The sequence below is a fragment of the Micrasema longulum genome, unplaced genomic scaffold (genome assembly GCF_059751315.1).
Source record: "Micrasema longulum isolate JH-2025_06_02 unplaced genomic scaffold, ASM5975131v1 h1tg000032l, whole genome shotgun sequence".
Taxonomy (NCBI): Eukaryota; Metazoa; Arthropoda; class Insecta; order Trichoptera; family Brachycentridae; genus Micrasema; species Micrasema longulum.
In genome coordinates, this window is record NW_028277239.1 from 61,302 (window position 1) to 74,398 (window position 13,097).

Below are 13,097 nucleotides of genomic sequence, written 5' to 3' on the forward strand. Positions count from 1 at the left end.
ACCAAGTATTTTTAAATTAATAACCTTTATGTAAATATAAGTTATTACATCATTACAATGGAATTCCACCAAGAATTGTCAATAAATAATTCAAAAAAAATAATCGTATTTATACATTTTTTTTCTAAACATTTGACTTTATAGACATTCAAAGATAAATTTGTTGACTTGTCATTGTAATCAGAGCCTACGTGCTTTATAACTAACATTTTGGTATTTAGAAGCAAAATTCTGTTTAATTTTCAATATTAAGTTCTGCGTGCCAGTCATGCCACTAGACGTTTTGTATATTTACAATTGGGAAATTTTACATTTGATATTTTAAGTTAGTTTATTAATTGATTTATTTACGGTTCCATGAACCTTTTACATAATTACAAAAAAACCAATGAAAAAAATACAACAAAAAATAGCATAACATTAAAAACGAACAAAAACATCGAGAAAAGTATACCATGGTAAACAGTATTTATATATAAAAAATAAATATTCCATTTGTAACAAATATAAATGTTTACCCAAATAAAAGAAAGGTAAATTGAAAAAAAAGCAGTTTTAAAAAAGAGGAAGAAAAGAAAAAAAAATAGAAAAAAAAAGAAAAAGAAAGTGCTTTAAAAGAAAAGTTAACGAGTTTACTTCATGGTTTATATAAATATTTATACTAAACGAAAATAAATTTTAAAAATAATTATACACACACGAGTAAAAAGTTAAAACAAAAGTGAACAATTTATCATTATTTGAACTTTTAATTGTTAATTCTTTTTCAAAACACAGGGCTTGATCATCAGCGGCGTGGTATAAAATAAATCTAAATCATCACTGTATTGATTTGCAAGTCGCTGCATGCAAATAATTAGTGAATTCAATAAATAATTAGCACCGTGATGATGACTGTAAAACAAAAAAAAATGTCTTGTTAGCCTATGTGGAATACTAATACGAAAGTTTATTAAAGTTAGTTCTGGGAAATCTATTTTATTATTTAATAATTTATAAATAAATAAGCAATCATTTATTTTTAATTTAAATTATTCGTTGGGGATTTATAATTTATTTCCGATACAAATAGACCTAATTTAAATTGGTATCTTAAAAACTTTATTTGTACTCATTCAAGACCGTATGAGTTGCCGTAATAAGCGGAACTTCAAACTGCAGATGCATACTCTAGCTGTAATCTTACAATAGAACATAATAAAATTACGATTGTTTCAATATTTTAAAAATGCTGAGTGTTATAAAAAACAAAACCTAACATTTGTATAGCCTTATTGAAGATAATTTCATAGTGAGGTAAGAAAGTTAACTTAGTATCAAAAGTAACACCTAGGTCTTTAATATAATGAACTTGTTCAATGGCTACATAATTAATAAATTGTTTTGACACAACGGAAACGGATATTCTATATCGATAAAGGAAATATGGTAGCAGATATATTTGAGATCAGTTTTTTGTCTTATTTATGATTTTTGGGCGGCCATTTAAGTACTTACTGTTAAGCTCGTTTCACCATTTTGCATCCGATTTTCAAGAGTTATGCGAAGGTTATTGATATTCGTTCGGCTATTGTTTTATCTGTAGATGTTTATGTTCCTAACTGCATACGTAACGAACTCGATACGTACCGATAAAGAATGTGTTTGTAATCGCGGCTCAGAATTCAGGGTGCATAAAATACATACAATTTATAAATAAGCAACGGTTCATATATCCTCCCACCATTTTTGATACATTTCTTTATTTAGTCATTCAAAATTACACTCGTTCAAATATTAATGAACTTATTAAGTCTTCTTAGGCTGTACCCGTGTCAAGCCTTAATAATTAACAATAAAAAATTAAAATATAATGACGTGTTATGCAATAGAATAACAATTCAGAAAAATAAAGTATAAATTACAAATAATAAAATTCCAAAGAAAACAATGTAAAAAAATTGTCAGATCATAGAATTAAGAATAGTCCAGAAACCACATACGCACATCAAACAGAAGGCGACTCAACTACTCATAAATGAGTAGGTTTACATTTTGACCCATTAGTTTATTTGTAGACGTCGCTCAGTACGCAACTCCTGATTCGAATTTAACCATGCCGTGTTGTGTCCTCTTAAAGTGTAGAAATACTGCTAGGATCTTAAAGAAACAGAATGCAATCACATTTCATGTGTAATTATCAAATGAATGTGTTTGTCAATAATGCTAAAAATTGTTATTAAATAAATTATTTTTCCATCTGTCAGATTGTCGAAGAAACAAAATGGAAATTTCGTTAGTGTTGCCACAGTAGTAAATTTTTTTACCATACTTTGCTCATACAATAAGAGAAATATTGAAAATTGAACCTCGGATTAAACAACGCCGTGGTGAACATTTGGCCGACATTATCTTTAAAACATAAAATATTATTTAACATGATTTGTTTTATATTTTAAGTTCAAAGTTCATTAATTCAATTCCTCTTATTAAATGATCCTTTACTTATCTACTCTGCTGTGTCAATCAGTGTTTCCGAGTGCGCAATAAAATTTTAGAAAAATCAACAAATTGTTTTTTTTTACCTTACATTTGTGTTATGGTTATATTCTTCGCGATCTGGCAATATTACTCGGTGACTTCAAGTGTGTCGAAGGGGGGGAATTGACACAGTCTGATGTATTCAAATATGATTCTATGCTCCTTCTGAACTATTCTTAATTCTATGAGTCAGATGTAAATACTAAAATACAAATTACACAAATTTAGATGCATTACATTATATAAACGAAGTGCGTAATTAGGTTAAATGCATTGAAATAATAATGAAGGTTGAGTTTTAAGTATGATTAATTATTTTTTAAAGAAATGAATACTAAAAAAAGTATAAAATAAAAGAAAGTTAATTTACATGCACAAAACAAAATATTTAGACTTTAGACATTTGATTTCAGAAACACAACAATGGTTTTTTTTTATAATCGTTTATGATAAATGTCAATATTGACTTGTTTTCTATTTTATTGTAGAGTTTTAACATAATCATCATAATAATTTATATTTAATACAACAAAAAGCATCTTCAAAAATGTCGTTTTATTTTTATGTACGAGTTCGTCCAAATGTTTGTCGAATAACACAGGAATTTAAACCTTTTGGGATTTCATATACAGCAACCAATATCTCACGAACGATAAAACAAAGAAAATATACGCCAGTTATCTCAACAAGATAAAGGAATTATTTGTTAATGTGAAAATCTAGGCGAATAGTAAGCTTATGGTCTGTCAAGTAAAGAATAATGTGAATGCACACCTGCTTGTAGCTGGCGCAAAAGTCATCACCCTATCTGAGAAGCCATAACTTTTGCAAATGGCGGTAAATGTTAGTTCTGCTTTAACATTTGTGAAGCAGATACAAAATACACGTCAACAAGATATGAATCGCTATACTCCTCTTAGAACGCGGAAAAATTGTTTCGATTTTTTGCGGAATAATTTGTCGGTGGTGTTGGAGCAGCGTGAATGTGGGTGTAGATTTCCCGGTCGCCCAACATCAACTGGATAAGCACTGCGGCGTTAAGGCTGTAGCCTGGTAAAACGCGCGCAAAATTAGGAAATCATACGATTTTGCTATTTTAAATCATTTTTTTTTTAATCGCGCTACAATAAAAAAAGATTTTTAAAAAAACATTCGTTTTAAAATAGCAAAATCGTATGATTTCCTAATTTTGCACGCGTTTTACCAGACTACAGCCTTAAGCCGCTCGCCTAGAAGTGTATGGGACAACATGAGATGCTGCCAGGTCTGGCCGGCCCCGGAACAGCCGTTCTGCTGAGAATATCCCGGCTGTGACTGAAGATGTCGCAGAGGATCCCGGAGTATCGACTAAACTACGTGCCACGTAATTGGGATCGATCGGCGGTCTTTACAGATAATTTTGGGATAGGATAACATGTGGTTCCAACAGGATGGATCAACGGCGCATACTGCACGGGGCATTTCCGGTCGCTTAAACTCTCGTTTTAGTGATTTGCACTGGCCGGCAAGATCACCCGATTTAACCGTTCTTGACTTTTTTGTGGGGTTTCTTGAAGTCAAGAGTCTGTTAGAAGTCTCAGACTCTCGAAGCCCTCAAAGAGAATATCCGTCAAGAACGCGAGAACCTAGTGCCAGATGTGCTGGAAAGAGTGAAGGAAAATGCCTCGGCCGATATCATTTTCTCAATTTAATGGAAAAAAGTGAAGATATCAAATAAACACAATCCAAAAGCAGAATCAAATTTTTTTATTCATAAAAAATATATACATTAACAAATTGGAGAACAGAAAACAGTGATGGAGAACACTCTAGAGAAGAGCATGTGGAAGTCTAGGTATTTACAGGGCTGGTTTCAGTGGCCACTTTACACATTGTGTACCATTCACCATTTTGCAACTGTTGCCTGCTAGTGATTATTATTGATCTGAAAATTGTACTTTGGAGATTATAGCTGTTTTGTGTTTTGCTGAATTAAATATTTTATATTACGTGCAATTAAAGAACCAATGTTATTATTATTTTTTGTCTTTTTTTGGAAAAAAATACCTCATTAAAAACGTGCAGCTAAGTTAATTGGTTTGACTATTATTTTTTTTTTTTTTACAACATCGCTTTTATTTCCTAATAATGATCCAGATATTTGGCAATCCGGATGGCTGAAGTTCAGATAAACGGAGGTGTACTGCATTGTTAACTATACATATTATGTATGTGTGTAACTTTATCAAACTTCAAGCACCGATTAATCTTAATTTTTAAAATTTATAATTTAATTTCTGGTATTTTCATTTATTTTTTATATTTTTTCATTTTAAATTGCATTTTTACATTTTTTTTTTTTGTTGTAAATATACAATATTCATAAAAAAATTATATTAAATTTAATTGTTTCAAAATAAAATAAAACCATTTTTTTTTTCATTTTTTAAATACATTTTAGTGGTTAACGCGTTCGTCTACCATTATTGAGGTCCTGGGTTCGATTTCTGGCAGGGTGGATGTGATATATTGGTTTAAAGGCTTTTTTAACTGCAATATTCGCCGACGTCAGATTTCATTTTTTCTAACTAACATTTTGTAGAGGGTCAACAATATCATTTAAAGATAATTTTTCATTTGTTTATTTTTATAAGTACTTACATACATAATACATGTTTTTTTTCTATCACAATCTACTTTTATCTATTTAGTTATGTTATAAATATTAGTTTTCAAAAAAGAGACTCGCTCTTGTGCTCGGAGAGTGAATTAAACTGTTATAGCTATTTGATAATTTGAAGCTATATAATTTCGTATATACATGAGAACAAAAAATATACCAAATAAAAAGGAAAACACAAATACCATTTTTTTATCATTCCAATGCCTATTTTGAATTAATTAAGATTTTGGTCACCTTTACAATGTTTAAGTTATTCCAAATTACTTTTTCGCTAATGCTACTTAATACGATATTTTTCCGCTTGCCATTGACACTTGGATCCAATAAAATAATTCATCAATATTCATTTCGTGAACTTTAAACATTGGTTGACTTTTTTGGCACATTTTGCGATTGTGACTTTTTCCTATTGCACAAACATTGGACCACTTTATCGGTCCTGTTTTTTTTTATTTTCAATGACATTCTGCACTGAATCACATTCTGATTACGAATGCCCCACAATGAGGTAGTTATGAGTTTTTGTCTCGATGTCAAATTGTTTTAAGAAGTATTGATACATTCAAATAATGACATAAAATACAGGCAAAGTCAAGTAGAAATTTGCTATGGAAATAAATCATGTTATTATGTACCTACACTGAACCATTCTGTGGGTTGCCTAAATGCGCTCCTCGTCATGAGCTAAGGTCATGGGCCAGGAAGCAGAGTGTAATGCTCTGGCAAAAAGTACCTGATCAGCACCATGCAAAAGACCTGATAAAAGGGTACTCGCAAAGGTTTGCTTTTGACCTAATAAAGCTCAGCCGAAATCAAGCGAGGGTTATCACTAGAGTCTTATTATATTAAAATTAAATTTTTTTGAAGTGATTTTTCCCTATTTGGACCATTTACAGCGTTACCCTGTTGATTCGTATGCTATCCCATGACTTGTTTCATATTTTTGAACTTCATATGGAGGAACCTGAGCCGTCCCTTTATGCTTCTTTTATACCATTTCGGCTATATATCTAATTCGTAACATCACAAAAATATTTTCATAATTTGTTTTCGATAATTTTATAGTCATTTTCGTGGTATTTATCGAAACGAAATTAAGCTATCTTTAAAACCCAAGTTAAGGGTTAATGAAATAATGACATTATTTTATTCAATCGTACTCTATTCATTTCTTAAATAAAATTTAATTTTTTTATCTTTTTTTACCTGGGACAGGGGCATGGATCCATTTTTTTTCCCCCTATAATATCATTTAACTAAAAACATGTTTTTTTTCTAACTGTCCTACTGTTGCACTGGCGTAATGTTATGTAACAGATGATCGATATACGCTGCATTTAGAGAACCAATACAGTGGCTTATGCACCATCAGGTGAGGACTTACTCAGGTGGATACTTTCAATAAAAAACTGCTTTGAAAATGAATAAAATGCAGGTAAAAACCATTTTGAGACAAAATCTGGATTGAACACTCAAAAATGTTTATTATGATTTGAAAAAACTCAAACAATTCATTGTTGGGTCAACGGACTGGCCTAAGAATATGTGTAAATAAGTATTTTCAGGTACTGCTATGTCTGCAAATGCAAATTCGAATACTGTTTACACTATCCTATCGTATGCCCTCACAATAGACATTCATAGGTCGCAGTGACGTCAGGAGCTTTCATGGCACTGACCTCCATCTCTAAGAACAAGAACTCAATCGTATGCAAATGAAAATCATTTGTTTTCTACTATAAGCATCAATTAGATAACAAAACACAATAAGTAAAACAATAAAAAAAACATTATTTTTACTGCTTACGTGTGTAAAACGTCGTACATTAAACTATACAGTATTAATAATGAATAAATATTATTTGTATGGCTCAATCAATATTTTGACATGATTATAAGAGGCTTAAGTTTTTTTTCTTAAAAATGGGAAACGGCAATTGGTATAAATTCGTTTGTTGTGTAAAGTTTCAAACAGAAGCGGTGGCCTCTATCAAATCGAAGAAGTTTCACAATCAGAATGTCAAAGATTTTGCAAATAAGTTTTGTTATTTTAGCTGTGGCAGTGACAACTATTTCGTGCCAATGTAAGTAAATAAATTGTTTTATGTAATTTGAAAATACCCATGACCTGTTAATCATTAAATACATGGCTCGCCCACCGCGTACTGCATCGTAGGACATAAGTCTCATTGGCGGTGCCCACATACAAAGAAAAATGTCCGAAATAACCAATTCAGTTACTATATAACCCTGAAGAGGACAACGTGAGTTGCCGAAACTAGTCGGTTGTAACAATAAAAAAAGTGGTTCATAAAACAAAGCAATTTTATTTACTCCTTTAAAAAAATATTCTATTAGTATTATATAACTTCGAATTCTCTATTCTTACTGTTTTTGTTTAAATGAATTTTACAATAAAGATATCAGTCTCGAAGATGTCGCGAAAGCGATGAAACCGGTCAATGGTTATTCCACATTTGTGTATTTAAGTACAGTAGAACTCCGTTTATCTGAACTCCAGCCACCGGATTGCCAAATATCCGGATTGTTATCAGGAAATGAAAAAAATAAGGAGACGTTATCATGACAAATAAAAAAGAGCGCTGGGGGGCGGCGCGTTTCTTCGTCAAAGCAATTAATTTTTCTGAACGCGTCTAAGTAAGTTTTTATGTTAAAGCGTCTGGCACTCATTAATCCGGATAATTTGAATTTTATTGTATCATTATAATAAATAAGTTTTTTTTTTGGTTTGCAGCAAAATGCATAGAACCTATGGTATACAACGCTTGTGGACCTCGATGTCCACCCACATGCGAAAAAAAGGATCCTATATGTCCAGGAGTATGTGTGCCAGGATGCTTCTGCAGACCTGGACTATTACTTTATAATGGAAAATGCTTGAAACCTGAGCAATGTCGTAAGTAGAAACATTGAAAATACAGATGAATTTGGCATAGTACCAAATATGGTATGAAATGGGTAAAATACAACCATAATCCTGTAGCTCAATCACAAATAACTATCGACGTGCTTAAAAACATGCTAAGCATTTGAGCTATCACAATGAACAATAATGAACATTTAAATTTATTTAAACAGAGAGGGGAAAAAAATTGAGAAAGGAATATGGAAGTCTAGGCTAAGTTACGACCTGTTATTGGTTGGTTTAAGTGGTCACTTTACACACTATGTAACATTTACCATTCTGCCCATGTTTGAACATCCACATTTCCTCAACTCTTCCATCTGTTGACTTTTGTAAAGTAAAAGAGCTGAAACCTTTATCACGAGACTTCCATATTCCCTTCTCAATTTTTTTTCCGTCTCTGTTGAAATAAATTTAAATCGCATGAACAAATCAAATGAACAACTCCCTAGGGAGGAAATCCAGCCAGTCTGCAAGCATTTGGACATAATCAAACATTGTTGAATAATGAACATGCTTAAGTTATCGCAGTCATAAGTCAACGCGTGTGCTATTTCTGTGTCTGTTTGTTTTCCTCTAAAATAAATATAGTTCACTGGCGAAAAATCTGCGTTTACTTTAAAAAATCATACAATCAATTGCATTTGCAAAATAGTAAGGAGTGTCTAATACAAAAAAGTGAAAATTTAATGACAATTACTGTGGCGACTGCTTTTCTTGACATTTGGCTTGCCAACCGCCGGCTTAATGCAATAAATAGTATGGTAAATAAAAATAGCAGCTTTGGAATATTTTCCATATTTACACCGGTAAAATACAAATATGTGATGGCGCAGCAAGATTATACGTCGCGAAACGTAAATATTTTGACATTCAATATTAGGTTTTCACGGATGTTCTATTGTGATCGCGAATACGATAAACAACTGTGGCGGGTCGACAACGACGGCACGAGCCGAACATTGCCGAACGCCGACGTAGAGCGTACGAACGGGCCAAACCGGCTAGGAGAAAACTACCGGATTCCGACCTCACCGCACGCGTCTTCGAGGCACAAAATTACCGCCAATTTAGATTTACCAACTTCATTTTATTTTGCCTAATATAGTTATTAGAATCCTTCTTTCAATGTGTTAGCTTCAGTAGTTTAGTTTCGTGAATAAATCTTTGTGTAAAACGTAAGTACCCTGTTTTACTTGCTCTCATTCTGTGCACCCACATAACTTTGTACATCACAAAATTAGGCCACCAACTAGGTGCCTACATAAAGGTGGTAACAACACAACTAAAGTGGTATACCCCGACGTTTGAACACGAAAACACAACATTAAACAATCAATCACGGTGACCCCATTCAAATTCCATAAAAATTGCGCAAAATTTCAGACAGAAATATCTTCGCTTGACAAAATTGTACAACAATTACTTTTTTTCGGTCGGTACATGAAAAATTTAAAATTTCATTTTTAATTTGATTGCACTTTTAATTTATTTGTAATTAATCAAGGTTAATCTATTTCAAGGTTAACTTATTGTAAGGTTAATTAATTTAGTATAATAGAATTATATTATAATAATTATAATATATAATAGAATTAGATTTTTCAAAGACCGAGCGAATCGAGTGAATTTTTCTGTCGGTAACAATCTTCAATGTAAATGTAACTAATGTAAATGTAATTAATGTAACTAGTGAATTGATTAAACTGTGATTAATTTCTTAACAATATTACTCGGCCGGGATTAATTCAAACAGGTGATTCATAATTTAACTAAAATTATTATAAACAAACATAATATAATACGTTCGAGCGACTCGCTCACCAAAAATCGCACGCCGAGTAATACATTCCTACAACACATATAAATTTTATTTTTTTTATTTTTCTTGAGTCGAACACACAAACAATTCACACGAACATTTACATAGGGTGCCAGATTGAGTAGAGGTACTTACAGGGTACCGGAAAATAATTGTTATTTATAGTTCTTAAATTTTGTTTTTTTTTTTTTTTTTTTCAAAAATCCGGTACATAATTATTTTTGACAAATATTATATGGCGAGACAAGCGTGACGTCACGTCGGGGTCACCATGACGTAGGCATCCGAAAGTTTTCTCCTTGTGAACGCACTGCGGGAGTAAGTTTTTTTTACCAGCGAAATCTATCGGAAATATTTTTCAGCTGGCGCAGTCGTTCACAATACTTGCAATTTGTAAAATTTTATTTTTGTAAACAACTTGAAACTATCAAACAAACAGATATTCGGGCGGCTAAGCCGACGAATGTTTAACTTAGTACGTGGACATTAGTATCCATACTTTTTTTCTATATACATTATATTGTGTGACTGTACTATATATGTTTATATTTTTAACCTAGGCTATGCATGTTATTATGTGTTACAGATTTGAAGTTTTACCATAAACATTTTTAAACTTGATATATTGTACAACGGACAATCAAAAGGAATATTAATATTGAGGGGACCACTCAGGCTTGGAGAATACAAATACCTAATAGTTGGAAAATGTGTTCCGCCGTATGGTAAAATAATTATTTAAATTTTCTGTTTTTAATTTTCTTTTCTATAACTTGCACAGTACATACATAACAAATAGTGACTCTGACATTTAAAAAATAAATATTTTTGTTTGAAATTTAAATTTAAATTTAAATTTAAATCTAATAATTTAAACTTAACTTTTTAATACAACTACACTCATTATTGAATACTTTTATTTCAATATTTTAACTTATACTGTAATCATTATTACATACATTTTTCTGAATTTTTTTTTAAAAACGAATATTTTTAAACTGTAAACAATGGCTAACAAGGACAACACTGACTTGACAAATATCAACACAGCAAACAACATGTTCCACACGGATAGGATTAGCGTTAAACTACCACAGCTATGGGTGAACAACATCGAACTTTGGTTTAAACAGATAGAAGCACAATTCGAGTTGGCAAACATAGTTTCAGAAGACGCACGTTATAGTCACTTAGTGTCAAAACTTGAACAAACGCACATAGAACAAGTTTCAGATATTTTACTCATGGAACCGAACCGAGCAAAATATACGAGGCTGAAGGAAGCTATAATCCAACGCATGGGCTGTCCACAGGACAGAAGGAGAGAAAAACTGTTTTCTTCCTTACAGCTTGGGGATCGAAACCCATCCAGCCTACTTAGAGAGATGCGGACGCTAGCAATAGGTTTACAAATAGACGAAACGACGTTGCAATACTTGTGGATACAACAACTGCCCAAGACGATCCAAGCGCATTTAGCCATAAGCGAAGATGACTGGGATAGGCAAGCGACGATAGCAGATCGCCTAATACAGGTGTACACACAGGATAATGTAGCGGTAGTAGGTACCAACAATAAAAATAACATTTGTAGTTTAGAACAGTCCGTACAAGCTCTAACCCATAAGGTAGAGAGTTTATTTCACACAATCAACAAACAGCATAGTCACAACAACAATAACAATAGATTCAAACACACAACAAGTAACAGTAGTAACAATTTCAATAACAACAAATACAACAACAATTTCAACAAAACAAGCTATAGGGCCAACGGAAATAACAAGAAAACTATTCTTTGTTACTTCCACACAAAATTTGGCGATCAAGCTAAGAAATGCGTCACACCATGTGAATTTAAACCGCATCTAGCTTCAAAAAACTAGATGGTCGAATCATAGCGGAGGCGGCTGATTCAACCAACACAACACGTCTCTTTGTTAAAGATCGGGATACCGGTGTGTCATACCTCGTTGACTCCGGATCGGAAATATCATTAATTCCTAGATCTTTACACAAACGCCATGGAGAAAAGTCTAAGCTAATTCTCTATGCAGCGAACGGGACTACGATCCAGAATTTCGGAGTTACCACGGTAACACTGAATCTGGGATGTAAACAAATGTTTACATGGAAGTTTATAATAGCGGATACGACACGCCCTATTATAGGAGCAGATTTTCTCCACAACTTCCACCTGTTAGTAGATGTTAGGAACAAACGGTTAGTAGACAATACAAACGGCAAGATAATCAGAGCATTTGACATCTCCACAAACAACAACATAACATGTTCCATATCATTAACAGACAAAACCAACATTTACCACTCACTCATATTGAAGTATCCACAACTAGTAGATATCAATAAACCATACGCAGGGCTGGATAAACACAACACAATCCACCATATAGATACCCGTGGCAAACCCGTTATGTGTAAGACTCGTCGGCTGTCCCCAGAACTACTGAGGCAGGCGAAGCAAGAGTTCGATCACATGGTGGCTCAAGGTATTTGTAGACCCTCCAAGAGTGAGTGGGCCTCTCCATTGCATATGGTGAAGAAGAGCGATGGTACTTATCGCCCTTGTGGCGATTACCGTAGCTTAAACGCACAGACGGTACCTGATCGTTATTCCTTGCCACATATCCACGATATATGCAATGACTTATTTAACTGTAAAATTTTTTCCAAAATTGACTTACAACGAGCATATCACCAAATTCCAATTAATGAAACTGACATTAAAAAGACAGCTATAACCACACCATTCGGGTTATTTGAATTTGTAAGAATGCCATTCGGACTATCATGCGCTGCACAAACATTCCAACGTCACATCAACGAAGTCACAAGAGGTCTAGAAGGAGTACACGCATATATCGACGATATATTGATCGCTTCACCAGACGAAGAAACACATGTGGAACACTTAAAAGCTTTGTTCCAGCGACTTCAAGATCATGGAATGGTGGTAAACCCATCTAAATGCGAGTTTGCCAAGAAAACACTGTTATTTCTTGGTTATGAAATTTCGGCTGAAGGCATCGGACCCTCGCCAACAAAAGTGGAAGCCATCACGAACCTCAACAAGCCAGAAACCATTAAGCAGTTGAGAAGATTCTTGGCCATGGGAAACTTCTACCGAAGATTCATACCACGAGCAG

At 33.0% G+C, this 13,097-nt stretch overlaps 1 protein-coding gene across 1 annotated transcript in view; it reads left to right on the forward strand.

The window, feature by feature from the left end:
• Nucleotides 1-13,097, forward strand: part of LOC148285469 (zonadhesin-like) — a 64,650-nt gene that overhangs the window by 35,018 nt on the left and 16,535 nt on the right. Inside the window, exons 29-30 of the mRNA XM_088224721.1 lie at nt 7,148-7,266; nt 7,938-8,099. Coding sequence (XP_088080847.1) covers nt 7,148-7,266; nt 7,938-8,099 — 281 coding nt within the window. The remainder of the gene's footprint in view (nt 1-7,147; nt 7,267-7,937; nt 8,100-13,097) is intronic.